Source organism: Hypanus sabinus, chromosome 6, assembly GCF_030144855.1.
Source record: "Hypanus sabinus isolate sHypSab1 chromosome 6, sHypSab1.hap1, whole genome shotgun sequence".
NCBI lineage: Eukaryota > Metazoa > Chordata > Chondrichthyes > Myliobatiformes > Dasyatidae > Hypanus > Hypanus sabinus.
In genome coordinates this window covers 156225421-156251405 of record NC_082711.1, presented here as the reverse complement: position 1 = coordinate 156251405, position 25985 = coordinate 156225421, and the positions used below count along the sequence as shown (strand labels likewise).

Genomic DNA, 25985 nt, shown 5'->3' with positions numbered 1-25985 from the left:
CAAAGAGGATATGCTTTCATCAAGTTTAAGGACAGCTTTAAACATGGAGTGGTCCGATGATGAGTTAAATGAGTGGGGTGGAGGAATAAAGGAAGGGTGCTAATCTTTAAATTAACCCAGAAACTGTGCATCCAGATAGTCATTTTCTTTCAGTCAGCTCCACTTTGCAAAGGTCATTACAGAAAAAAATACTTTCCAGTTTTATCTTGCAAAAAATTGTACAATGCTTAGAGAATGAGTATATATTATAATCTATCTATTTAATGTTCATTGAGATACAGCAGGGAATAGGCCCTAGCAGCCCTTCGAGCCGCGCTGCTCAGCAATCCCCTGATTTAATCCCAGTCTAATCATGGGATGATTTATATTGACCAATTAACCTACCAACTGGTCCGTCTTTAGACTGTGCAAGGAAACAAGAGCCCCTGGAGGAAACCCACATGGTCACAGGGAGAAGGTACAAACTCCTTAAAGGCAACAGAGGGAATTGAACCTGGGTCACCTGTACTGTAAAGTGTAGTGCTATTCACTATGCCACAGTATATAAATATAAAAGTAAAAATATATTTTACCCTGGTACCAATTTCTTTTGGGTGACAGGTGGAAAAAGTACAGAATAATCTTACATTTCAAGCAATCTTGGTCAAGATTTCTGTTTGTTCCAAGGCTGTGGGTAGGAAGCACACTATCAACTGTTCAAACAATTTTTTGGTTTAGTCCTCAGGGTAGGTATCAGCATACAAAGTGCATTTTACTCAAGATACACTGCAAAGAGATTGCCAATCCTCATTCCTATTCCGACATGTTGGTCCACTCTCAGGTTGGAGGAGCATCGCATTATATTCCGTTTGGGTAGCCTCCAGCCTGACACCATGAAGATCAATTTCTCTAACTTCCTTTCTCCCCTTTCCCTTCTCTCTTTTTTCATTCCCCATCTGATTCCCTTCTAATCCCTTCTCTTCACCTCACCCGCCTATCACCTCCCTCTGGGGCTCCTCCTCCTTCCATTTCTACCATGGTCCACTCTCCTCTCTTATCACATTCCTTCATCTTCAGCCCTTTACCTTTTTCTACCTATCACCTCCCAGATTCCATCCTCCCCACCCACCTAATTTCCCCTTCACCTGGATTCACCTATCACTGGCCAGGTTTAACTCCCTTCACCCTCTTATTCTCAGTTCTTCCCCCTTCCTTTCCAGTCCTTATGAAGGGTCTTGGCCCAAAATGTTGACTCTTTATTCCTTTGCATAGCTACTGCCTGACTGCTGTGTTCCTCTAGTAATATGTGTGTGTGTGTGTGTGTGTGTGTGTGTGTGTGTGTGTGTGTGTGTGTGTGTGTGTGTGTGTGTGTGTGTGTGTGTGTGTGTGTGTGTATGTGTGTGTGTGTTACTTCAAATAAACTGAAGCAATCTCTTCATTTCTGCTTCTGACCATTAAGAGGCAGTGTTGCAGTTTGTTTCGAAAGCTGTGATAGTCATGTACAAACCTACACTGGGTCACAAATAGCATCTGGGCCAATAGCCTGTTATTTTCTTAGACACTTCTTTATATATTCAAACTCAATTGAAACAAACCCTGAGCTTCACGTGTGTTCGTCTGCGAAGCCATTTCTCCCGAGGACTTGACTCACTGCATGCGGATGGATCCTTGCTGTCGTTCTCCTTTATGTTCACACTTTCATACCTCATTACCTGCAATTGGAAAAATTCAGCTATAAATACAAGAGCCTCGGTATCACACACTAGGACACAGTACAACCTCTCAAACAACCCATGTTAGTTACAGCAGCCTCACAGATAAACCATACAGAAAGCTATTATAACACATATTCACTGCACACAGAAGTTGCTCTAATAAAAGAGGAAGAGATACTTTTCTACTACAAATGATGATTAACTAGTAGAGATTAATTTGCACTCAGTATTCCAAGCAAGCTTTATTAGCTTATGCTAAAATGTAGAGATGAAGTTGAGCATGGGACTCTGTAGACAGTGAAACAGAATACTTTTTCATGAATATGTAAATGATTCATTATTTACATCACAAAATATAACATTAAACTGTGTTTTAGACTGACCTCCTTATGTAAATCCTATTCACAATGTAAATTTTCATTAGTGGGGATGCTATATCAACAGAGATATATGCTGGTTTATTCTAACATATAAAAACCTGGGTAGGCAATGCCCCCATTACCCTAGATTTACCAGGCTGTTAGGTAGAACAGGAACACTGACTAATTTTCACTGACATAGGGCAATTCTGGAAACATGAAATGCAATCACATATTTGCTGTCCGGACAATTGAAAGTTGATTGTTCATTCTCGAGCGAAGTGTGATGAAGACAGGTTCCAGTCACTTCCAAACTTCTCCTACGCTACATCAACAACTGCAATGGTGCTGCCTCCTGCACCCATGCTGAGCTCGTTGACTTCATCAACTTTGCCTCCAATTTCCACCCTGCCCTCAAATTTTCCTGGTCCGTTTCCAACACCTCCCTCCCCTTTCTTGATCTCTCTGTCTCTATCTCCGGAAAAAAAGCTTATCTACTGTTATCTTCTATAAACACACTGATTCTCAGTTACCTGGACTATACCTCTTGCCACCCTGTCAGTTGTAAAAATGCCATTTCCTTCTCTCAATTCCTCCATCCTTGACACATCTGCTCTCAGGATGAAGCATTTCGTTCAAGGATTAATGAAATGACTTCCTTCTTCAAAGAAAGGTGCTTTCCTTCTTCCACCATCAATGCCGTCCTCACCCGCATCTTTTCCATTTCACGCATGTCTGTCCTCCCCACATCCAACCTCCACCTTATAGGAAGATAGGGCTCTTCTTGTCCTCACCTACCACCCCGCAAGACTAGCAAATAATTTTCCATAACTTCTGCCAACTCCAACGAGATCTCCCCATCCCTCCTCCACTTTCCACTTTCCACAGAGATTACTCCCTATGCAACTCCCTTGTCCATCTGCCCTCCCCACTGATCTCCTTTTTGGTACTTATCCTTACAAGCGGAACAAATGTTACATCTGCCCCTACACCTCCTCCCTCACTACCATTCAGGGCCCCAAATAGTCCTTCCAGGTGAGGCAACACTTCACCTGTGAATCTGTTGGGGTCATCTACTATATCCAGTGCTCCTGGTGTGGCCTCCTTTATATCGGTGAGATCCAACGTAGATTGGGAGACCGCTTCACCTAGTACCTATGCTCTGTCTGCCAGAAAAAGCGGGATCTCTCAGTGGCCACCCATATTTAATTCTACTTCCCATTCCCATTCCAACATATCAGTCCATGGCCTCCTCTACTGCCGTGATGAGGCCACATTCAGGTTGGAGAAGCGACACCTTATATTCTGTCTGGGTAGCCTCCAACCTGATGGAATGAACGTTAATTTCTCAAATTTCAGGTAATTGTCCCGCCCCCTCTCCTTCGCCATTCGCCATTCCCTTTCCCTTCTCTCACTTTATCTCCTTACCTGCCCATCACCTCCCTCCCGTGCTCCTCCCCCTCCCCTTTCTTTCATGGCCTTCTGTCCTCTCCTATCAGATTCTCCCTTCTCCAGCCCTTTATCTTTTTCACCAATCAATTTCCCACAGTTCTTTACTTCACCCCTCCCCCTCTCCCGGTTTCACCTATCACCCACTACCTTGTACTTCTTCCTCCCTTCCTCCTCTCTTACTCTGACTTCTCATCTTTTTTTTTCTCCAGTCATTCTCCAGGTCTTGGCCTGAAACGCCAACTGCTTAATCTTTTCTATAGATGCTGCCTGGCCTGCTGAGTCCCTCCAGCACTTTGACTGTGTTGGTTGGATTTCCAGCATCTACAGATTTTCTCTTATCTGCACTTTGGTGTGATTTCCGTGCCAGATCTCCATGGCACAGAATACTCCAGGAACCTGAGCCAGATCATCATGTTGTGTGGCACTCCCAGGAAAACTATGATCTCAATGGTATAGTTTTGGCCCAGGATACCTGCATTTTGAATAAAGCATTTACCTTTATTGTTGTCCTATCTTCCTCCTATTGCACTGATCCTCTCCTTATATCTACCCCAGAACCCAATTTTCTACCTTCAGCATGTTGACCCCCTGCAATGAGAATGCAGGACCCCGGACACACTCTCTCCGACTCCCCTTCCCCCACAAATGAACACGCCAGGCTCATACATTCTTCTGCCACTTGCAGTGCGCAGGGCTCTAAACCCATCCCTCTATGATTCAGACTCCGCACTACCACTGTGACCCTGTGGCTGAGTCTGAAAGTGGGGGTCTGTGTGGTCTCTTGTGTCCTGCTTCATGCCTCAGGAAGATTACAGTGGAGGTCCAGCAGCTGAAATGGTCACTGACGACGGACACACTGACTAGGTGGCAGTCAAATTTCTAAACCTACAGGAATAGATCCAGGCTTAGACTGAAGCTCGGGGCAAATGCAACGCAAGCTGGATGTGGCTCTGTAGTGCCAGGCTCTGATTCAATGCAAGCGCAGCTCCTGGGTGCTCTGTAAAATGAGTTAAACATAGGGCAGGCAGCAGGCCAGACCGATTTGGGCTGAGTGCTGAGGTTTGACAGCACTGGCCAGGTGTGCAGTGGATTCAGGGACCTCACAACCAAACTCAATGACAGGAACAATCCTAATGACATCAGATGAGAAGATGGCAACAGCAGCCCGGTGGGATTTGCACAGACTAATCCCTGCAGGTAGACTGGAGAAAATGTTGGCACCGCCAATCATTTTCCTTTGCAGGCTGTTCCAAGTCTTTAGAGAAAGAAAACATTGGTATCAAAACTATGTACAACAGGAGGTAAAAACAGAATAAAACTGCAAAAATAAAAGCCTGTTTTAAATGAAGATCTTAGGGTCTCTTATATTCTTTAAATAGTAGCAACTTTATTTTAAAATGTAGTGATTTTGATGAAACAATACGTTGCAGCAAGGTTCCCTTGGAGAACTTTTCATATCAGTTGCTGGAATATTCATTCCTGGTGCTAGCATTTAATATGACAATATTAGCACTTTAATCATATGCTAAGCAGATACAAAAAATAAAATAACTCAATTACAACGTTCAATTTTGCCAGTGCAACAATCATAATATTTCTGTAGCTTTGTAAGAAGCCACTTAGAAATAACAGCTTCGTGTATCAATCCTGATTTACAGGAAGCAATGGAGAAAATGCTTTGCCAAAGGTAAATCTGAGAACACCTCACAAACTAACATTTGCCATCTGGATACAAGTTCATTGCCAGCTCCTGTACAGCCATCTGGTGGACTTATGTGCTTGTCTCCAGGGAAAATAAAAAACAAAGGTGTCTTATATGCAGCTGGTGGGGTTGGATGTGGAGGAGTGGGGGGAAGCATCTGAAATTCACCATAGGAGCAATTTTAACATAATCCACCAGGCTTCAAATTACATCGATCAGATTAGCTGCTATTTAGCACCCCTCCCTGCTTCACCTCAGTGGAGATTAAGGCACATGGTCCATTTAACTGATATTAGAAGCTTCTTGTCCAGCAGCTTTATTGTCTCCTAAACAGTTTGGCCCAATGCCATGGTGATCTTCAGTCAAGACCCATGAAATACTGACTGCTTTTTAGCAGCTATTGTCAAACGTCTTTGCAACTGTTGCTAAGTGTTGATGACTTTTTACTGGTATATGTTAACTTGAAACATTAAGGCTAATTAAAATTAAAAATATACTTAACTATGTCAGCAGAGACTAGAAGGGCCGAGATGGCCTGTTTCTGTACTGTAATTGTTATATGGTTATGTCATCCATATCAATATCCTCACTCAAATGAAATGACTGGCATAAAGCTAAGGGTCCAAAAACAAATATTTCCAATCTCTCAGCTCCGCATATTGGTGCTCTGGGTCAATGGACCCTTTGCTTAGTGGTATTGGGAACCCCTGCTCTAGGGGGTTCCTGACTTCCATCTTGCAACACACTAACTCACTGAGCAGGCCACCAGGGATTCTCCTGGACGACAGGAAAAAAGGTGTTGGTTTACAGACCTGCAGATGGACGATCAGATCTCATGTCCTGGATTGGTACTCCACTATTTGGATAGATTCCAAACCAGGTGTCACGCAGTCAAAGTTTGTAATTATTCTATTTCTATGTATGAACACATTTATTATATAAATAGTAATGACTATGCAGAGCTCAGGTTCAGGCACTTGCGCTAAAACCCTCAGTGTTCATAGTCTATGAAAGCCGACTCTTACTGCCTTCTCCTAACATTGTTCTTTTTCTCCTTTGTACAGTTGTCTTGTTGCCCTCAAATGCATCAGCATTACCCAGTGCACCTACCTTTGCAATAGAGTACCAGACTTTAACCATTTTCTTAACCCAACAATTGTTCTCAGGTTTCCTACTGGATCTATTAAAAACCTAATGACCAATAGAGTGAGTTCATGGAAATTCACTTGACTCATTGCAGGGAAGGTAAGACTAATGAACAAAGAGATATTAAGTTTATATTAATGAGATATTAATATAATGACATATTAATATTAATTAAGTTTATATTAAAGTTGATCAGAATGAGATGGGATGTCATGGAAACATGAACTCTGACAAGACTGGATGGAGTAGGGCAGAAAAGATGTTCCTAGAAGTGGAGATTCTAGGACCATGCATCTCAGTTTAAGACTAAGAAGTAAGCAATTTAAGAATTAAGTGAGAATAATTATTCTGCCACAGAATGGCGAGCCTATGAAGTTCTTTTTCATAAAAATGAGCTAAATCTAAAGTATTAAATATATTGACGGAGGGGTTAGATGTTCTTAGGGCAAAGGGAGAAAGGCTGGTACAAGGTATTGTATTTGGACAATCAGCAACAATCATATTGAAGTGGGAAGTGGGTTCAAAAGCACAAGTGCTACTGTTGCACCGTTTATTTCCGAAATGTTTAGTTCAGATATTACAGGTGGAAATAACTTTTCTCCATATACTCAATTAAAATCTTTTGCTGTCTTTTAAAACTTTACCAGGTCAGCTCTTTAATCAGATGACTGACTGTGCAACAACATTTCAATCTCTGTGTAGATCATAGAACAGCACAGTACAGACCTTTTGGCCTATGAAGTGTTGATCTTTTAACATACTCTAAGATCAACTGAACCCTTCCCTCCCAAATAATCCTCCATCTTACTTTCCTCCATATGCCTGTATAAGAGTCTCTTAAATATCCCTAATGTCACCACCCCTAGCAACTCATTCCATGCACCCACAGCTCTCCGTATAAAAAACTTACCTCTGATATCTCCCCTATATTTTCCTCCAATTGGCTTAAAATTGTGCACCCTTGTACTAGCCAATCAGTCGGCAAATACCCATTCTTATTCATTGTTAATAGCGTCCATCTTGGTCATGTCACCCCAAGTTATGGTTTGATCATCTTTTTTCAAACAAAGAAGTGCTCAAAAACGCTGCCTACTTCACTGGGTTACTGAAGAAGATCCTGGTTGGATAAATGAGCCACTCACAGTCATCTTTATCAAGTCAGATGACTGGATTCCATTCATGCTTGAGAGAGAGAGATTAGAGTATTTTAGGGAGACAAATCAGGTCAGTATTTACAACAAACAGTAAGAGTATGAGCATCACATTTATCGCATAGAACTAATTCCATCAGGAGCACTATCTTGGCACCTTCATTATGCCCTTAAGATAACTATTTTGACATGACTCCACTCAGAATAATTCTTAAGACTGAGCATAGTTACCTGTCGTAGAACAAATGCCAACACGTCGTTCGATTCCCAGTAGCTGGCATGGAAGAGATGTGGTAGTGCCACAGTTGGAAAAGCTGTCAATGCATCAGGACAGTACAATGCGTAATCTATCCTTTTAGTTCCCCACCACTTTGCAGTAACTGTAGAAAACAAACACTTTCTTTTAATGAACACACACAATATCACGCTGCCCTCAACTCAGCCCCACTGTAAACACAATTAATTAAATAAAGGTCTCAGACAGAATGCCAGAGGTAGAAGCCTACAGGTTGAACCAATGGCAGAGATCTGAGCTCAAAAATTCAAGCGGTCAGCGCAGTGAACTACTAGAGAGCACTGCACAATCAAAGGTGACATCATTTCAACATGATAAAGCAAGGCCTCATCTTATGTCTGTAGCAACCCCAGTCAAGAATGGTCAACTAGTACAAGAACTTCTGTCAAAAGTTGCTATACTAAAATGTAAAAGCTGCTCCAAAATAACTGCAATGGAAAGCCATGGAAATGCATTTGTGCAAGAAATTGTTAAAACGACTGACTGAGTATCATGAAGAAGGCATACCACGGGAAGAAATAAAAGAAAATGCACTGAGAATATATGCAATGAACCTGACGGCTGGAATTATAGAAACAAAGTTGACCTCTGCATCACAGACGAACATATGTACTGGCAGAGCCAATACACTCCCTAAGGCATATTGGAGTGCAAAGGTTGATCGACAGATTCACCCGTTGGTGGTGGAATCCTAAGCTCACGATGCAAGCTCAGCAAACATTTGAATAATGTGTGGCATGCCACGAAACAAATCCCGGACACAGCAGAAAAGCTACAACAATTAATTGCTCTTGCCCCATCTGCTTTGCAAAAAAGGATCTTGTTTCAAAATAAACTCAGTTTTGAAACAGATATATTTAAGAATTAATGTTTAATAATTGAATTGGTGTCAAAATGCTAACTATAGTGTTATCTCCAGAGGTTGCTAAGACATGCCATATAGATATATCACGTTCTACAAGGTCATGGCCCAAACAGATGTTAACAAATTTAGTTTTGCTAAAAATAATTGCCAGAGTTAGAGCTTATAAGGACACTAAATAATTGATTATATATTGCCGGCATCCTGACTGGATGCTTGACACAGAGATGAGACTGAAGATTGTCTCTAAATTTTTAGATCAACCAAACTGTGTAGATAATGGCCACTACTGTTAGTCAATCACAACAAAAACAGCTTCAATGTTTCAATTTCTTTATTTGCTTGATCAATCTGCTCTCTATTTTACATAAAACAGAAGCAATTATGAAGCAGTATAACTGAGGCTGATTACAATGCTGCTGTTATAAATTATAAAATACAGTTTTGAATTGTTTACAAGCCTTTTGTCAGAGCCATATGAATGACAGCACAGCTTCAAAATCACCTGGACATCAATATTGTCTTCTAATAGTTACTGTGAATAGACATTTTGGTTAACTTGCAGCATTTTGGCCAATGTACTGAACAACAAATAGGTTAGACAAAATTGGCTACTTGATTATATTCTACATGATTTCATTTTCTAGACATTTGATCTACTCAGTTTGTTATTTGGCCTAAATATTTCTGCTCCTTTCTTCTTGATCCTCTTTCTCCTCCCAAACTCTTTGATCTGCAGAGTTTCTCTCTCACCCCCTACCTTTTAACATCTCACCCAAATTATAATTATTCACAAGAAAATCCCAAGGTATATGCTAGCAAGCCACTTAACTGCAAGACCATCACTGCACATCCATTCAACACGTGCACTTTTATTTTACCTAATCATTGGATATTGCATCATGATTTAAACTGACCTAACTGTGATAGGCAAAGGTCTAGGCAAAGGGTTTCAGATTTCTGGATTATTGTGATCTCTTCTGGGGAAGGTATGTCCTGCACAAAAAGGACTGATTACACCTGAACCTAAGGGGGACCAATATCCTTGTGGGCAGGTTTGCTAGCCCTATTGGGGAAGCTTTAATTTAAATTAGTGGGGCCGTGGAAATCATGGTGATAGGGCTAAGAATTGGGCAGTTGGTATGTTAGTCGATGAAGTGTGTAGTGACACTCTGAGGAAGGAGAGGCAGATGATAGGTCAAAGATGCAGTCAGTGTGCTGATTTGAAGATTAAATCAGAGCAAAACTCAAAAAGGTGGATTAATACAGGACTGAAGGTGTAATATTTGAATGCACACAGCATATGGATTCAGGTAGATGATCTTGTAGCATAGTTAGAGATTGGCAGGTATGAGATTGATTTCATTACTGAGTTGTAGCTGAAGTAAGATCATAGTTGAGGGCTTAACGTCCAGGGATACAGATTGTATCAAAAGGACAGAGAGGTAGGCTGAGGGGGGAGGGGCTCTGTTGGTAAAAACTGAAATCAAAATCTTAGGAAGAGGTGACATAGGATGGGAAGATATCGAAGTGTTGCGGGTAGAGTTAAGAAACTACAAGGGTAAATGGACCTTATGGGAGTTAATACAGGTGCCCAAACAGTAGCCAGGATGTGGCATATAAATTACAATGGGAAATAAAAAAGGCATGTAAAAGGACAATGTTATAATAGTCATGAGGGATTTCAATATGCAGGTAGATTGAGGAAATCAGTCTGGTGCTGGATCCCAAGAAAGGGAAATTGTGGAATTCCTATGAGATAGCTTTTTAGAGCAGCTTGTGATTGAGCCCACTAGTGGAAAGGCAATTCTGCATTGAGTGTTGTGCGATAAACCAGATTTGATTAGGGAGCTTAAGGTAAATGAATCTTTAGGAGACAGTTATCATAAAATATGATAGAATTCACCCTGAAGCTTGACAGGAAGAAGATAAAGTCTAACTTATCGTTATTACATTGGAGCAAAGAGAATTACAGAGGCATGAGAGAGGAGCCGGCCAAAGTTGATTGTAAGGGTACACTAGCAGAGATAATGGCAGAATAGCAATGGTTGGAGTTCCTGGGGTCAACTTGGAAGGCATAGTATAGATACATCCCAAAGATGATTAAATATTCTAAATGAGGAATGAGACATCGACAGCTGACAAGGTAAGCTAAATACAGCACTAAAGCAAAAGAGTGGGCATATAATATCGCAAAAATTAGTGGACAGGTAGAGAATTGACAAGCTTTTAAAAGTCAGCAGACTGCAACAAAAAAAAGTGAGTAACGATGAAACATGGAGGTAAGTTAGCCAATAATATCAAAGAGGATACCAAAAGCTTTTTCAAAGTATACAAAGAATGAAAGTGCAGCAAGAGTGGACTATTGTAAAATGATGGTAGAGAGCTAAAATGGGAGACAATGGAATGGCAGATGAACTGAATAAGTATTTTTTATCAGTCTTTACGATGCCAGAAATCTCAGGGACAGAAATGAGTATAGTTGCTATGGAGATGGTGCTTGGGAAGCTGAAAGGTCTTAAGGTAGATAAGTCACCTGAACCAGATGGACTGCACCAGGGATCTGAAAAAGGTAGCTGAAGAGATTGTGAAGGCATTAGTAATGATCTTTCAAGAATCACTAGATTCCAGAATGGTTTGAGATGACTGGAAAATTACAAATGTCACCCAAACCTTTAAGAAGGAGGCAGAGGAAAGGAACTTCTTCAGTGGTTGGGAAGATGTTGGGTTTCATTATTAAGGATAAGGTTTCAGGGTATTTGAGGTACTTGATAAAGTGGGCTGAAGTCAGCAAGGTTTCCTTAAGAGGATATCTTGCCTGACAAATCTGTTGGAAGTCTTTGAGGAAATAACTGGCAAAATAGACAGAGGAGAGTCAGTGGATGTTGTTTACTTAGATTTTCAGGTGGCCTTTGACGAGGTGCTGCACATGAGGCTGCTTAAGAAGAAAACAGCCCGTGGTATTATCGGAAAGATATTTGCATGGATAGACAATCCAGTAGGATCTTACAGTAAGACGGCCCCGGTTTTGAATGCTGCGGCTCTGCGGGGGCCAACCAAAGGTGTTCTTGTCATTTTAAATGTCTTTTTTATGATCGTAAGACAATGCTGCACATTAAGAACTTCGAGTACTGCAGGTCTACCCCACCAGTGAGCTGCTCATCTGCAGAGCAGCTTGGGAAGCTGGACTTGGTGCAGAAAATATTGCTGCTTGCTGCAGAAAGGTATCAGAGTTGGTGCACAAAGGCGATGTGCAGTCTAACAGTGAGTGATTGTCTTGGATGTTTCTTTGGCAATTGCAGGACCCTGTTAGATATTGGTAATGTAATATGCTACAAGTTCACCTCCTTTTTTTTAATTGGTGAGACAGACAGCGGAGGAGCAGTATGTCCTTGGTTGTAGCAGGGACTAGGCCTCAAGCCAAGGGCATGCCTGTTGCAGCAGTCCAGAAGAGGAGCTGCCGGAGGCAGTGTAGTGCAATGTCCATGCTGAGTTGTAGGCTGGCACCTCCAGTCAGTGCTGCCCTCTGGTGTTCACATGGTGGAATGAAAATCTGGACTGCACACATGTGTATATTCATCTGCAGACTGCTGAGAATTGCTTGTTCTTGCCGATAACAACCATGCCCTATCAATTTACAGGATATGTTATTCAGGGTCTTGGGCTATATACATATATCGTGTGACTGTATGCTTACTTGGTATTTTATAAGTGCCTTGTGCTGTGTGTGGCTGTTGGTACTGTGTTTTGCACCTTGGTCCCAGAGGAATGCTGTTTCATTTGGCTGTATTCATGAGTATTCATATATGGTATAATGAAAGTTAAACTTGAACTTGAAGATTGGCTAACTGGCAGGAGGTAATGTGTCAGAATAAAGGTGGCCTATTCTGGTTGGCTGCCGGTGACTAGCGTTGTTCTTTAGGAGTCAGTATTTTTACCTTATACGTCAACAATTAGGATGACAGAAACTAGGGTTTTGTGGCCAGATTTGCAGGTGATACAAAGATAGATGGAGGAGCAGGAAGTGTTGAGGAAGAAGTGAGTTTGCAGAATGACTTAGACATAGTAGGAGAATGGACAAAGAAATGACAGTTGGACTATAGTGTAGGGAAGTGTGTAGTCATGCTATTTGGTAGAAGGAATAAAGGTACAGACTATTTTCAAAATGGGGAGAAAATTCAAAAATCAGAGGTGCAAAGGAACTTGGGAGTCCTTAAACTTAACTCGTAGGTTGAATCAGTGGTAGGGAAGACAAATGCAATGCTAGCATTAATTCCAAGAGGACTAGAATAAATGAGCAAGGATTTGATGCTGAGGCTTCATAAAGTGTTGGTCAGACCACACTTGGAGTATTGTAAGCAGTTTTGTGGTGCTTATCTAAGAAAAGATGTGCTAGCAATTCAGAGGGTCCAGAGGAGATTCATGAGAGTTGTTCTGGGAATGAAAAGGTTAACATATGAGGAACTACCTTGCTGTAGGTCTGCATAGAAAACCAGATTTCTGTTACTTTGATGAATCAGATAGGCATTCTGTTTATAACAACCAGGCAATCATGCATTCACTATTGTATTGCAATACTTAGTTTCATTAACTGAATGTAAATCCATCTGCTACATGGAGCGATTTGAACTCAAGATTCCCTGAATCATTAATCCGGGTGACTGGACTACCAATCCAATTACAAGACCAACATGGTATCAATTTGTCATCTCAGCAGGGTCTAAAGTGACAGTGGCGAAGTTTTCCTCAGTGAAACCAAAGGTACTGTAGCTAATAAAGGAACTTGGCCGAGATACACAACTTGTCATGGATTGAATACTGACTCCTCAACTTTTTTGAAGAATTCTCAGTATAAAATGGTCTGAATTGTTTATCTGGAGAGATGAGCTTGCAAATTACCCTAGCAGCAAGGAAATTTAATTCAAGTAATTAAATACAATTGGAATAAAGGTATCAAGAATAAAACAACTATCAATATGCTTAAGAAATGCACTGATGTCAATTAGCCATAATCTCCATAAACTCTATACTGGTTAGCATGTCCTACAAGCAACTGAATAAAATAAAAATGCTGACATTGATTGAAGCATTTTCAGGTTAGGTACAAAGGCAACAAAGTCCTGGAGGAACTCAGCATCTATGGAGGGAAATGGACAATCGACATTTCAGGGTGAGACTGCATCAAATAAAAGATCTCAGCCTAAAGTAACAACTGACCATTTCCCTCCATAGACTCTGCCAGACCTGCTGGATTCCTCAGGTGTTACTCCAGATTCCTGTATCTAGTCTCTTGTCTCTCCGGGGTACAAATTAAACCCAACAAGCACGGGGAGTGGGGATGATTAGAATGCCAAAAGGGACTTTTGACGAGCACAAATTTACCCAGGGGGGGCAATGGGAAGCAAGCTACTAGCAAGCTGGCAAACAAGAAGCAACAAGAACACTGTCGAAGGTTGCAGCAGCTTTTATGTTGAGGTAGGGTGCAATTGGCGACATTATGGAACAGGTACAGATCGTACCACAGTCAAAAATGTTACGGAGGTTGTAAAACCTTCCTCAGAAAGACCAGACTTTTGTGCAAGCTTCAATTTGAGAATTGTCTCCAAGTCATCTGGACCTCCAAAGCTCTCTAGGCAGATAATCCCATAACTTCATCACGTTCTGCATGAAGAAATTTCTCCTCATCTCAGCCCTAAATGACTTTATTCCGACATCATGGCTCCTGATTCTAGCTTCCCCAGCCAGGGAAACATTCCCACCCTGAAGCATCCACCTTGCAGACTCAGAATGTGGGATAAGCCATTTAGACTGAGATAAGGAGAATTTTTTTTCCTGCAGAAGGTAACGAGCCTTTGGAATTCTCTACCTAGAGATCAGTCATTAAATTTTCTTTCAAAAGGAAGTTGGTAGATTTTTGTATAACAAGTGAACCCAGGGACATGTGGAAAGTGCAGAAGAAGTTTGCAGCTATGATCTTGATGAATGGTTGAGCAAACTTCAGGACAAAATGCCCTATTTCTATTTCTACTCCGTATGCTCTTGTTTGTTTAGTAACAGTGTTCAGAGTTATCAGAGGTTACAATATGTATATAGAAGGAAATTAAATTTAAATAGAAGGGTTGATAGGTTATTGGTTGAGCAGGCTTTGGGACCAAATGGCATTTAGGTGACCTATCCTGTTGACAAGTCCCAGTGTCAGTGGTCTATGCAGGCAGGCTTCATGAGGGCCAGTGAAACCTCAGGCTAATGACTCCAAGGATTGGAAGTCCATGAGAGTCCAAAGTTTGAGATCAAAGTCCTATGACTGGTGAGTCCTGGGGTCAATACCCAGAGATGGGTGAAGTTTGGAGGTTGAAGCCAGTGGTCAAAATCCTTAGGTTATGGTGATCATTAATGCAAACGATATATTACATGTACATGTAGTAACTAAATAAATCTGAGTCTGAATTAGCCACTGTATATTGCCTCTAGAGAAGGGAGGGGGAGTTGGTGGTAATGTAGGGGGAAATAGGTTACAGGGAAAATTAGTGGAGAGATGTGATTGCTGTCCGAGACAGCAAAGATTCAGCGACCAAATGTCCTCCTGCTATGTGGTAAGGAAACACAGAAATAATTTCCACTGATGGGACAATATCTAAATTATAAAGAATTAGAGGAAGATGGAGGAGAAGTTTCCTCACACACAAAGGGTTGTGAGGGACTGGAAAGTAACAACCTGAAAGTGTGGTAACACCAAGTTCCAAATGAGCCTCTAAACAAAAATTGTAGTTAAAGAGGACTAATTATGAGAAGTATGGCTAGAATCAGGTATTTTTTTGAATAAAGATTAAGTTTATTTATCATATGTACATTGAAATGTACAGTGAAATGCACTGTTTGCGTCAACAGCTAACTCAGTCCGCGAATGCGTTGGAGCAGCCCGCAAGTGTTGCCATGCTCTCAGCTACACCTATCACCTTCTAGCTATTCTCCTTCCCACCCAGTAGGGTGCAGAAATAGATGTACTGGTGAACTTCCTTGGCCATGGCATCTACTACATGGTTGGAGATAGGAGGGACTTTGTGGTCCCTCCCTCAATGAAGAGAAGTGTCTTTCTTATTCATAAGTGCCTTGTGATCCTAAGATTACTATCTCATTTATCTAAACAGAAGTAACCACCATATTTTTTTTTCGTCTGGAGAAGGAAGTCGGAGGATCAGAACGGGAGTGCAGCGGGAGCCATCTTGAATTTTTCTTGTTCTCATTGGAGTTGAGAGAGGCAGGACTGCGTAGGCGTGTGATGGCGGGCAGTGAAGCAGGGATGATTTAAAAAAGACACAGCCTTATACAGCGGGCAGTGTAATTTGTGGGCAGCAGAGTGAGCTGGGAGCAGAGTGAAGGCTTAAGGCCTTGGGCTCAACGGGCTTAGGCAGAAGCGGGCGAGGCAAGGTAGGTTTAGGTTTCAGTTTTTCCTGTTATTTGAGAAAAGGGGAAGTATGAGTGTGGGGGCAACTTGTTGTTCTCGGTGTCGGATGTGGGAGGTCCTGGAGTCTCCTAGCCTCCTGGATGTCCACATCTGCGCCAGGTGCGCCAAGCTGCAACTCCTAAGGGACCATGTTAGGGAACTGGAGCTGCAGCTCGATGACCTTCGCCTGGTCAGGGAGAGTGAGGAGTTGATAGAGAGGAGTTACAGGCAGGTAGTTACACCAGGACCACGGGAGGCAGACAGATGGGTCACGGTTAGGAGGGGGAAGGGGAAGAGTCAGATACTAGAGAATACTCCAGTGGCTGTACCCCTTGACAATAAGTACTCCTGTTTGAGTACTGTTGTGGGGGACAGCCTACCTGGGGGAAGCAACAGTGGCCGCGCCACTGGCACAGAGTCTGGCCCTGTAGCTCAGAAGGGTAGGGAAAGGAAAAGGAAGGCAGTAGTAATAGGGGGTCAGATAGGCGATTCTGTGGATGCGATCAGGAGACCCGGATGATAGTTTGCCTTCCTGGTGCCAGGGTTCGGGATGTTTCTGATCGCATCCAAGATATCCTGAAGTGCGAGGGTGAGGAGCCAGAGATCGTGGTACATATAGGTACCAATGACATAGTTAGGAAAAGGGAAGAGGTCCTGAAAGGAGAATATAGGGAGTTAGGAAGGCAGTTAAGAAGAAGGACCGCAAAGGTAGTAATCTCGGGATTACTGCCTGTGCCACGCGACAGTGAGAGTAGGAATGGAATGAGGTGGAGGATAAATGTGTGGCTGAGGGATTGGAGCAGGGGGCAGGGATTCAAGTTTCTGGATCACTGGGACCTCTTTTGGGGCGGGTGTGACCTGTACAAAAAGGGCGGGTTACACTTGAATCCCAGGAGGATCAATATCCTGGTGGGGAGATTTGCTAAGGCTACTGGGGAGACTTTAAACGAGAATAGTTGGGGGGTGGGAATCAATTTGAAGAGACTAGGGGAGAGGAGGTTAGTTCACAAATAGAGAAAGCTAGTAGACCGTGTGTGAGGGAGGACAGGCAGGTGATAGAGAAGGGGAGCGCTCAGACCAAAGATGTACGGGAGAAGGAAGAAAAAGATAATAAAGTTGATCGCATCGTTAGGGATAAACAGAGAGGAAGAGGAGGAGAGTTTCTTAAATGCATCTATTTTAATGCTAGGAGCATTGTAAGAAAGGAGGATGAGCTTAGAGCGTGGATTGATACCTGGAAATATGATGTTGTAGCTATTAGTGAAACATGGTTACAGAAGGGGTGTGATTGGCAACTAAATATTCCTGGATTTCATTGCTTCAGGTGTGATAGAATAGGAGGGGCAAGAGGAGGAGGTGTTGCATTGCTTGTCTGAGAAAATATTACAGTGCTGCTTTGGCAGGATAGATTAGAGGGCTCATCTAGGGAGATTATTTGGGTGGAATTGAGGAATGGGAAAGGTGTAGTAACACTTATAGGAGTGTATTATAGACCACCTAATGGGGAACAAGAATTGGAGGAGCAAATTTGTAAGGAGATAGCAGATATTTGTAGTAAGCACAAGGTTGTGATTGTGGGAGATTTTAATTTTCGACACATAGACAGGGAAGCCCATTCTGTAAAAGGGCTGGATGGTTTGGAGTTTGGAAAATGTGTGCAGGGTAGTTTTTTGCAGCAATACATAGAGGTACCGACTAGAGCAAGGGCAGTGTAGGATCTCCTGTTAGGGAATGAGATAGGTTAGGTGACGGACGTATGTGTTGGGGAGCACTTCGGGTCCAGAGCTCACAATGCCATTAGTTTCAATATAATTATGGAGAAGGATAGGACTGGACCCAGGGTTGAGATTCTTGATTGGAGAAAGGCTGACTTCGAGGAGATGCAAAAAGACTTAGAAGGAGTGGATTGGGACAATTTGTTTTATGGGAAGGATGTAATGGAGAAATGGAGGTCATTTAAAGGTGCAATTTTTAAGGTACAGAAACTTTATGTTCCTGTAAGGTTGAAAGGAAAGGTTAAAAGTTTGAGAGCGCCATGGTTTTCAAGGGATATTGGAAACTTGGTTCGGAAAAAGAGGGAGATCTACAATAAATATAGGCAGCATGGAGTAAATGAGGTGCTCGAGGAATGTAAAAAGAATCTTAAGAAAGAAATTAGAAAAGCTAAAAGAAGATACGAGGTTGCTTTGGCAAGTAAGTTGAAAATAAATCCAAAGGGTTTCTACAGTTATATTAATAGTAAAAGGATAGTGAGAGATAAAATTGGTCCCTTAAAGAATCAGAGTGGACAGCTATGTGTGAAGCCGAAAGAGATGGGGAAGATTTTGAACAATTTCTTTTCTTCGTTATTCACTAAGGAGAAGGATATTGAATTGTGTAAGGTAAGGGAAACAAGTAGGGGAGTTATAGAAACTATGACAATTAAAGAGGAGGAAGTACTGGCACTTTTAAGGAATATAAAAGTGGATAAATCTCCAGGTCCTGCCAGGATATTCCCTAGGACCTTAAGGGAAGTTAGTGTAGAAATAGCAGGGGCTCTGACAGAAATATTTCAAATGTCATTAGAAACGGGGATGGTGCCGGAGGATTGGCATATTGCTCATGTGGATCCATTGTTTAAAAAGGGTTCTAAGAGTAAACCTAGCAATTATAGGCCTGTCAGTTTGACGTCAGTGGTGGTAAATTAATGGAAAGTATTCTTAGAGATGGTATATATAATTATCTGGATAGACAGGATCTGGTTAGGAATAGTCAGCATGGATTTGTGCGTGGAAGGTCATGTATGACAAATCTTACTGAATTTTTTGAAGAGGTTATGAGGAAAGTTGATGAGGATAAAGCAGTGGATCTTGTCTATATGGACTTCAGTAAGGCCTTTGACAAGGTTCCGCACAGAAGGTTAGTTAGGAAGGTTCAATTGCTAGGTATTAATATTGAAGTAGTAAAATGGATTCAACAGTGGCTGGATGGGAGATGCCAGAGAGTAGTGGTAGATAACTGTTTGTCAGGTTGGAGGCCGGTGACTAGTGGTGTGCCTCAGGGATCTGTATTGGGTCCAATGTTGTTTGTCATATACATTAATGATCTGGATGACGGGGTGGTAAATTGGATTAGTAAGTATGCAGATGATACTAAGGTAGGTGGTGTTGTGGATAATGAAGTAGGTTTTCAAGGCTTGCAGAGAGATTTAGGCCAGTCAGAAGAGTGGTCTGAATAATGGCAGATGGAGTTTAATGCTGTTAAGTGTGAGGTGTTACATTTTGGTAGGAATCATCCAAATAGGACATACATGGTAAATGGTAGGGCATTGAAGAATGCAGTAGAACAGAGTGAGCTAGGAATAATAGTGCATAGTTCCCTGAAGGTGGAATCTCATGTGGATAGGGTGGTGAAGAAAGCTTTTGCTATGCTGGCCTTTATAAATCAGATCATTAAGTATAGGAGTTGGGATGTAATGTTAAAATTGTACAAGGCATTGGTAAGGCTGAATTTGGAATATTGTGCACAGTTCTAGTCACTGAATTATAGGAAAGATATCAACAAAATAGAGAGAGTACAGAGAAGATTTACTAGAATGTTACCTGGGTTTCAGCACCTAAGTTACAGAGAAAGGTTGAACAAGTTAGGTCTTTATTCTTTGGAGCGTAGAAGGTTGAGGGGGGACTTGATAGAGGTGTTTAAAATTATGAGGGGGACAGACAGAGTTGACGTGGATAGGCTTTTTCCATTGAGAGTAGGGGAGATTCAAACAAGAGGACATGAGTTGAGAGTTAGGGGGCAAAAGTTTAAGGGTAACATGAGGGGGAATTTTTTTACTCAGAGAGTGGTAGCTGTGTGGAATGAGCTTCCAGTAGAAGTGGTAGAGGCAGGTTCAGTATTGTCATTTAAAGTAAAATTGGATAGGTACACGGACAGGAAAGGAACGGAGGGTTATGGGCTGAGTGCGGGCCAGTGGCACTAGGTGAGTGTGAGCATCGGCACGGACTAGAAGGGCTGAGATGGCCCGTTTCCATGTAGTAATTGTTATATGGTTATATATTACAGTTATGATGCGAATTCAGCCTCAGGTTATGAAACTGTTGACAACACAAGGAGAGGGAAAGGAAAGGGGTAGAGGGAAGGAGCGAGAAAGAAGGGAAATGGAGGGACAAGACGGAGGCGGGTGTGCGAGACAAAGGGTGACTGTTGGGAGTGATAGATAGGGGAAACGGTGGGGCTGGGGAGACAGAGAGAGGGATGAGGGATAGGGACAGGGAGAGGGATGAAGAAAGAGGGGGGGAGGAAAGTAGGGGAGAGGGAGAAAGGTAGGGGCAGAGCGAGGGGGAAGGGAGGGGCAGGAGAGAAGGGAAGAGTTGGAGGGGAGGATTAGAAGGGGAGAAAGGGGAGGAAGGAGGGAGTAGGAGTGGAGGAGGAGAGGGATTGAGAGAGGGGCAGAGGAAGGGAGATGGACTGTGACAGGTCCAATTAGACTGTTGAAAAGGAATTATTTTCCACGTATCTATAAAACTTTAATTACAATGTTAATTAAAAATAAATTAACAGCAACAATGTCATCAACATGCAAAAGATTGTGTATACAAAGACAATACTATGAGAAAGCAAAGCATTCCATAACCTTCATGCTTCCTATTTCTGTATCTCTGTGTTTTATCAATACAAGCATGAAACAACCTTTCCCTGGTTACCTACTATAATACCAAACCATTGTCACGCAACCAACAACTCATAATGGCTCTGAGGAAAATATATAAACAGAAATATAGATAAATGCCTCTTTTACAGTAATCATTCTAATCCAAAAATAACAAACCAAATATTAAAAAGGTTGTTCTTTGTACCTAAATATTGCTTGTTATGCATCTTAATTGTAGTCAGGGCTAATGTTTCAATAACAACAGACAATGTGATTGCTGTCTTTTACAGAGCAGACATTTCACTTCATTCTTACTGATCTGACTGATCTATATATATCTTTTGTTACTGTGACATTCTGATTATGAGCCAGAGCTATTTTTAACAGCAGAAGAACATGTGAATAGCAATTGTTCTCAGCTTTTTTCAGCATCTGCTGATCTTAATGGAATTCGGGGGAAGAGTTATGAATTACAGGCTGGCTTGTACTACACTACAGTTGGCAAGTGCTGGAGGGGCAATATAAATGTAGGGAAACCTTCCTGAGGAAAAGATATTTTAGGTGCCGGAGAGAATGCTCATTTCAAATGCTGCCAATAATCTGCAATTTGATTAGATTATCTGCACAAGGACAAAGGAAATCAATCAGGAATTATCCTTCGCCAATGAACCTAAGAGTGTTCGGGTAATCTGCCTTGAATCATTTTGCTGAGTCAGAGAGGGGCTTGTGTTTGTCATGATGGCTCTCATACCCCTAAATTGGCTCAGAGCCCTTTGCAGGTACTTAACTGCTTTTGAACAGTGGTCACTGGTAATTGCATAGGAAAATGGCAGTCATTCTGTGTACAGCAAGATCCAAATGTAAAGGAATATGGAAAGCACAGATGGACAAGGGAATGGGGAAACCCTTCTCTTCTTAAACTACGAGCTTAGGATCTTTCACATCCATCTGAAGTTCCTCTCAAATTCGCACATTTCACTTTTGAAGCATCAACTCAGCACTGCAGAAGCAAAACATGTCCAAGGAGGTCTGAAGCCCGGATGAAGGTGAACCAGGGTATGGTTCCATATTTAGCATGAACCCTCCACGTCCATGATATCTTGCATTCTAGGCTTCTTGCCTCATGGGCATATCCCAGGAACCGAACAACCAAGCAGTCTTGAAAGGCTGCACTCCCCAGGTTACCAACAGTTGGGACACGGTAATCAGCACTTTATAGCTTTATCTATCAAGTTGACTGAAACAGAAACGCCAGAGAACATGCAACAAAATATTAGTTTACTTACTGCTGGCAATATTAGCTGCAAAAAAATTCTCCGAGGAACCTGACACCTCGCTGGTAATGCTGGCCTGACTGCTTCTGCGGATTTCTCGTTGCAATTGTGTCAGTAGTGTGTTAGGGGACATGGGTACAATAGAACTTTCCAGAAAGAGAGATTGGTGGCTTGGTATGACATCAGCTGTGGGCACAAAACGATGCAGGTAAAAAGCAATGAAAACTTCAAGGATAAGACAGCTTTCCTCTAAAGAATTAAAGACAGAATTTTCATAAGACTATAATTTAATGCTTCTGATGCCAAATTATGCTGATAACTTTCACAACAAACCAGTCTTCTATCAATTAGTTTAATCTGCTTGGATTATACAGTTCGTTTTAGTGAGGTACAATACCAGTATACATTGCTTTAGGTCACTTCCCTACAGAAAGGGCTGAAACAAGAGCTTTTAGGGCTTATAAAGATAAAACATATTTCCATCCTTTAGTCATTTTATATTCCTTAGCGACACAGTGCAGAGTAGGTCTTTCACACTCCAGCAACCCCACAACACTGATCAACATCAACTCAGTCACAGGACAATTTACAGAGACCAATTAGCCTACCCAGTCCATCTTTGGACTTGTGGGGGACAAACTGGAGCACACAGGGAAAACCCACGCATTCCGCAGGGCGGGTGTATAAAGACTCATTATAGAATGGCATCAGAATTGAACTCTAAACTCCAGAACAATCTGAACTGTAATATTGGCACACGAGCCTCTAGGCTCCTGTGCAGTTAAACATTGCAGAAGAACCACCAATGCTAGCAGAGAAAACAATAACTATGTGTATAAACTCAGTCTTTTTATTTACAATAATCATAGAGAATACTTCATATGTATCATGAAGAACACTGGAGACAGTTTCCTCAATGTCATGTTGGCACCAGAATGTGTGACAACACATGCATTATTTAACGATACAGCGTGGAGGCCCTTCTGTCCTCTTGAACCATGCCCCTGGCCTCATCACAGAACAATTTACAATGACCAATTAATCCACCTGGTATACTTGGACTATGGGAGGAAACCGAAGGACCTGGAGGAACACCTATGCATTCCACGGGGAGGACGTACAGAGACTCCTTACAGTATGACACTGGAATTGAACTCCGACCTCTGGAGCGCCCTGAGCTGTAATTGCGTCGTGTTAACCGCTAGGTTACTGTGTTGGCCAGCGCATCCTTGGCTGTGTCGGTTGTTAGTGCAAACAACACACTGTATTGTATGTTTCTGAATCTGAATCTGCCTACATCATCATTTTGCTGAAAAACATAGAATGATAACCAGTTTTGCAGAAGGGAGAGAATTCTTAATGAATAAAATGTTCTAATGTTCTAATGACTTTTAATTGCAGGGAATAATCAATTTCTTTGAACTTCATAATGATTACTACCCACAGAAGTAATGCTTAGGGAAAAATAAGCCCCCTTTTTATTTTGAGTATGCTTGAGGAACCTTGTTGAATTTGTTGATATGCATCATGCAAAGTGCTTTGAGAACATCCCAGATGAGATGAGAAAGGTGCCACCTTATATTTAGTAATTTCTTGTATGTTTTATAAATAATACAATTAAGGTAAGAATCTTAAAGGTTGGAATTTTAACTAAATCGTGTTTAATTATGTCTACAGGTGCTCATCAGTAGCAACCAGCAGGCGAGGCCCTGGAGAACAGGAGATTTTGTTCTGGAGTCCTGGCATCTTTTTAATAGATCAGTATTCACTCAGTGATCCAAGACAATGTGAAGAAACCCATTATTTTGGTAAAAACAAGGCAGTGGAGGACCTAGAATTCCATTGAGTCTGCATGCTGGCTTTGGAGTGGAAGGACCAACTAGGTACCCTCCCCACCCAATCTTTAGACTCAGCCGCAGTAATATCCCGCAGCCCTATCAGTTACATGTTTCACAGATACCCTAACAGAGCAATGATGTTCCCCTTTTGAAAGCCATTGGCTGATCTCACACTCGTCTTGACTTGCACTAGCACAGATTTCCCTGGTTTGTGAGAACTCCGATTGAGCAGAAGTAGGAAATGCCTATAGGCGCTACCCAGATCCATGTGTAAGTTATGATCTTTGATGGGGACCTACACCAGCTAAGAAAGTCTGCAAAAATATCATCTGATTTACTCTACGATGGGATATGATCATTAACCCTTTTAGTGATCTGACAAGACTGGGGAACAGAATGATACACTTATGGAACAGAAAAGATGAATCAAAACATCAACCGTCCAATTTACCTCTACAAATACAGTGTCACAACCACGGATTCAGCACTGCAACAGATACTGCAGTTGCACCCATGAGTATGTGCATGTCAGCTAATAATTATTTCATTGTGATAGCATTTAACTCCATACTTTCAGACATAGTGCTTGTCAAGACTTGAACCTAGCAGAGCAACACTTCACTGCCTGCTTGCATTCAGCCTTGCCTGAGAAATTGGACTGTCAAGTCAGTTGACTCTGAAGACCTGCGGCATTCGTTTTGTATTTTGCTATTCCTTTCAGCCACAGTGTAGGCTTCGTTTTCCATTTGAGAGTTTTAGTTAATGGCCCAGTTTGTCCTGGCACTTATTGTCTTCATTTCCCTCTAACTCTGTTCGCATTGAAGTCTGTAAACTATCAACCCGCTTTAGTGCCTCTCACCATATCTGAACCCAATGACATACGGTTAGACCTGATGAGTTCCTCCAAAGTACATGCTTTATTTTGTTCTCCAAAATGCAAACATACAACATAAATTTTCTGTTATCTAGTATTGCGCTTAAATGGTACTACACAGTAATTTAATATGTATTGCATTACAAACATTTATCATCTCACTAGCCAATTATTTCCATTACTTATGTCAACAAATGCCATTAAAAACATCTGTCAGGTTATTTTTTCCTAATACTCATCTTCGGGATCCCGACATTTATTGCCCTTCCCTTGTCTGCTGACTCACTGAACTTAACTCAACCTGGATTGTGTGACCTGCAATTACTCCCCATGTTGTTGAGCTGAGATTGTTTGGAATCAGCCCCAGCAATACAATGTCCACCATGTCAACAATGAAGAAAACAGATTCACTGTAAGACAAGCAGTCCTCTCTCCTGGGCTGCATAAAACCTCACAGCTGATTGAGCATTAATTACGCAAGGGCTAGAATATAAGAACGCAATGCTGAGGCTTTAGAAAACATTGGTCAGAGTGCATCAGGAGTATTGTGAGCAATTTTAGGTTCTTTATCGAACATAGGATGTGCTGCCATTGAAGAGGGTCCAGAGAAGGTTCGTGGGAATGAAAGGGTTAACATGTGAGGAGTGTTTCTTAGCTCTGCATCTGTACTCAGTGGAGTTGAGAAGAATGAGGAAGAATTTCATTGAAACTTACCACATAAAAGTGTGAATGTGGAAAGGATGTTTCTGAAAATGGGTGAGTCTAGGGCCAGAGGGTACAGCCTCAGAATAGAAGGATGTCCCTTTAGAACAGGGATGAGGAGGAATTTCTTGAGCCAGAGGGTGGCGAATCTGTGGAATTCGTTGTCACAGATGGCTGTGAAGGCCAAGTCATTGGGTATATTTAAAGCAGCGGCTGATAGTTTGATTAGTAAGGGAATCAAAGGTTACAGGGAGAAGGCAGGAGAATGGGGTTAAGAGGAATATTAAATCAGTCATGATGGAATGGCGGAGCAGACCTGGGTGGGCCAAATGGCCGAGTTCTGCTCTTATGTCTTATGGATAAGATTTAGAGGAAATCAAAAGTAGGTGATAGGATGTAGGAGTCCAATGGCAAATTATTTAAAATCAAAAACAATTCAGCTACATCAAGGGACTTCGCTTCATCAAAAAAAAAACACCAAAACTACTGGAAGCAAATCAGGAAGTAAATTTGGAAAACCTACTCTGAGCTCTGAATTCCTAAACACAGGGAAAGGTGA

General features: G+C 41.8%; 1 protein-coding gene across 1 annotated transcript in view; it reads right to left on the bottom strand.

Moving 5' to 3' along the window:
• pitpnm3 (PITPNM family member 3) overlaps positions 1-25985 on the bottom strand; it is a 451795-nt gene that overhangs the window by 97096 nt on the left and 328714 nt on the right. Inside the window, exons 11-13 of the mRNA XM_059973272.1 lie at positions 22025-22198; positions 7736-7884; positions 1575-1691 (exon numbers count right to left, since the gene is read on the bottom strand). Of these exons, the coding sequence (XP_059829255.1) occupies positions 1575-1691; positions 7736-7884; positions 22025-22198 (440 nt within the window). The remainder of the gene's footprint in view (positions 1-1574; positions 1692-7735; positions 7885-22024; positions 22199-25985) is intronic.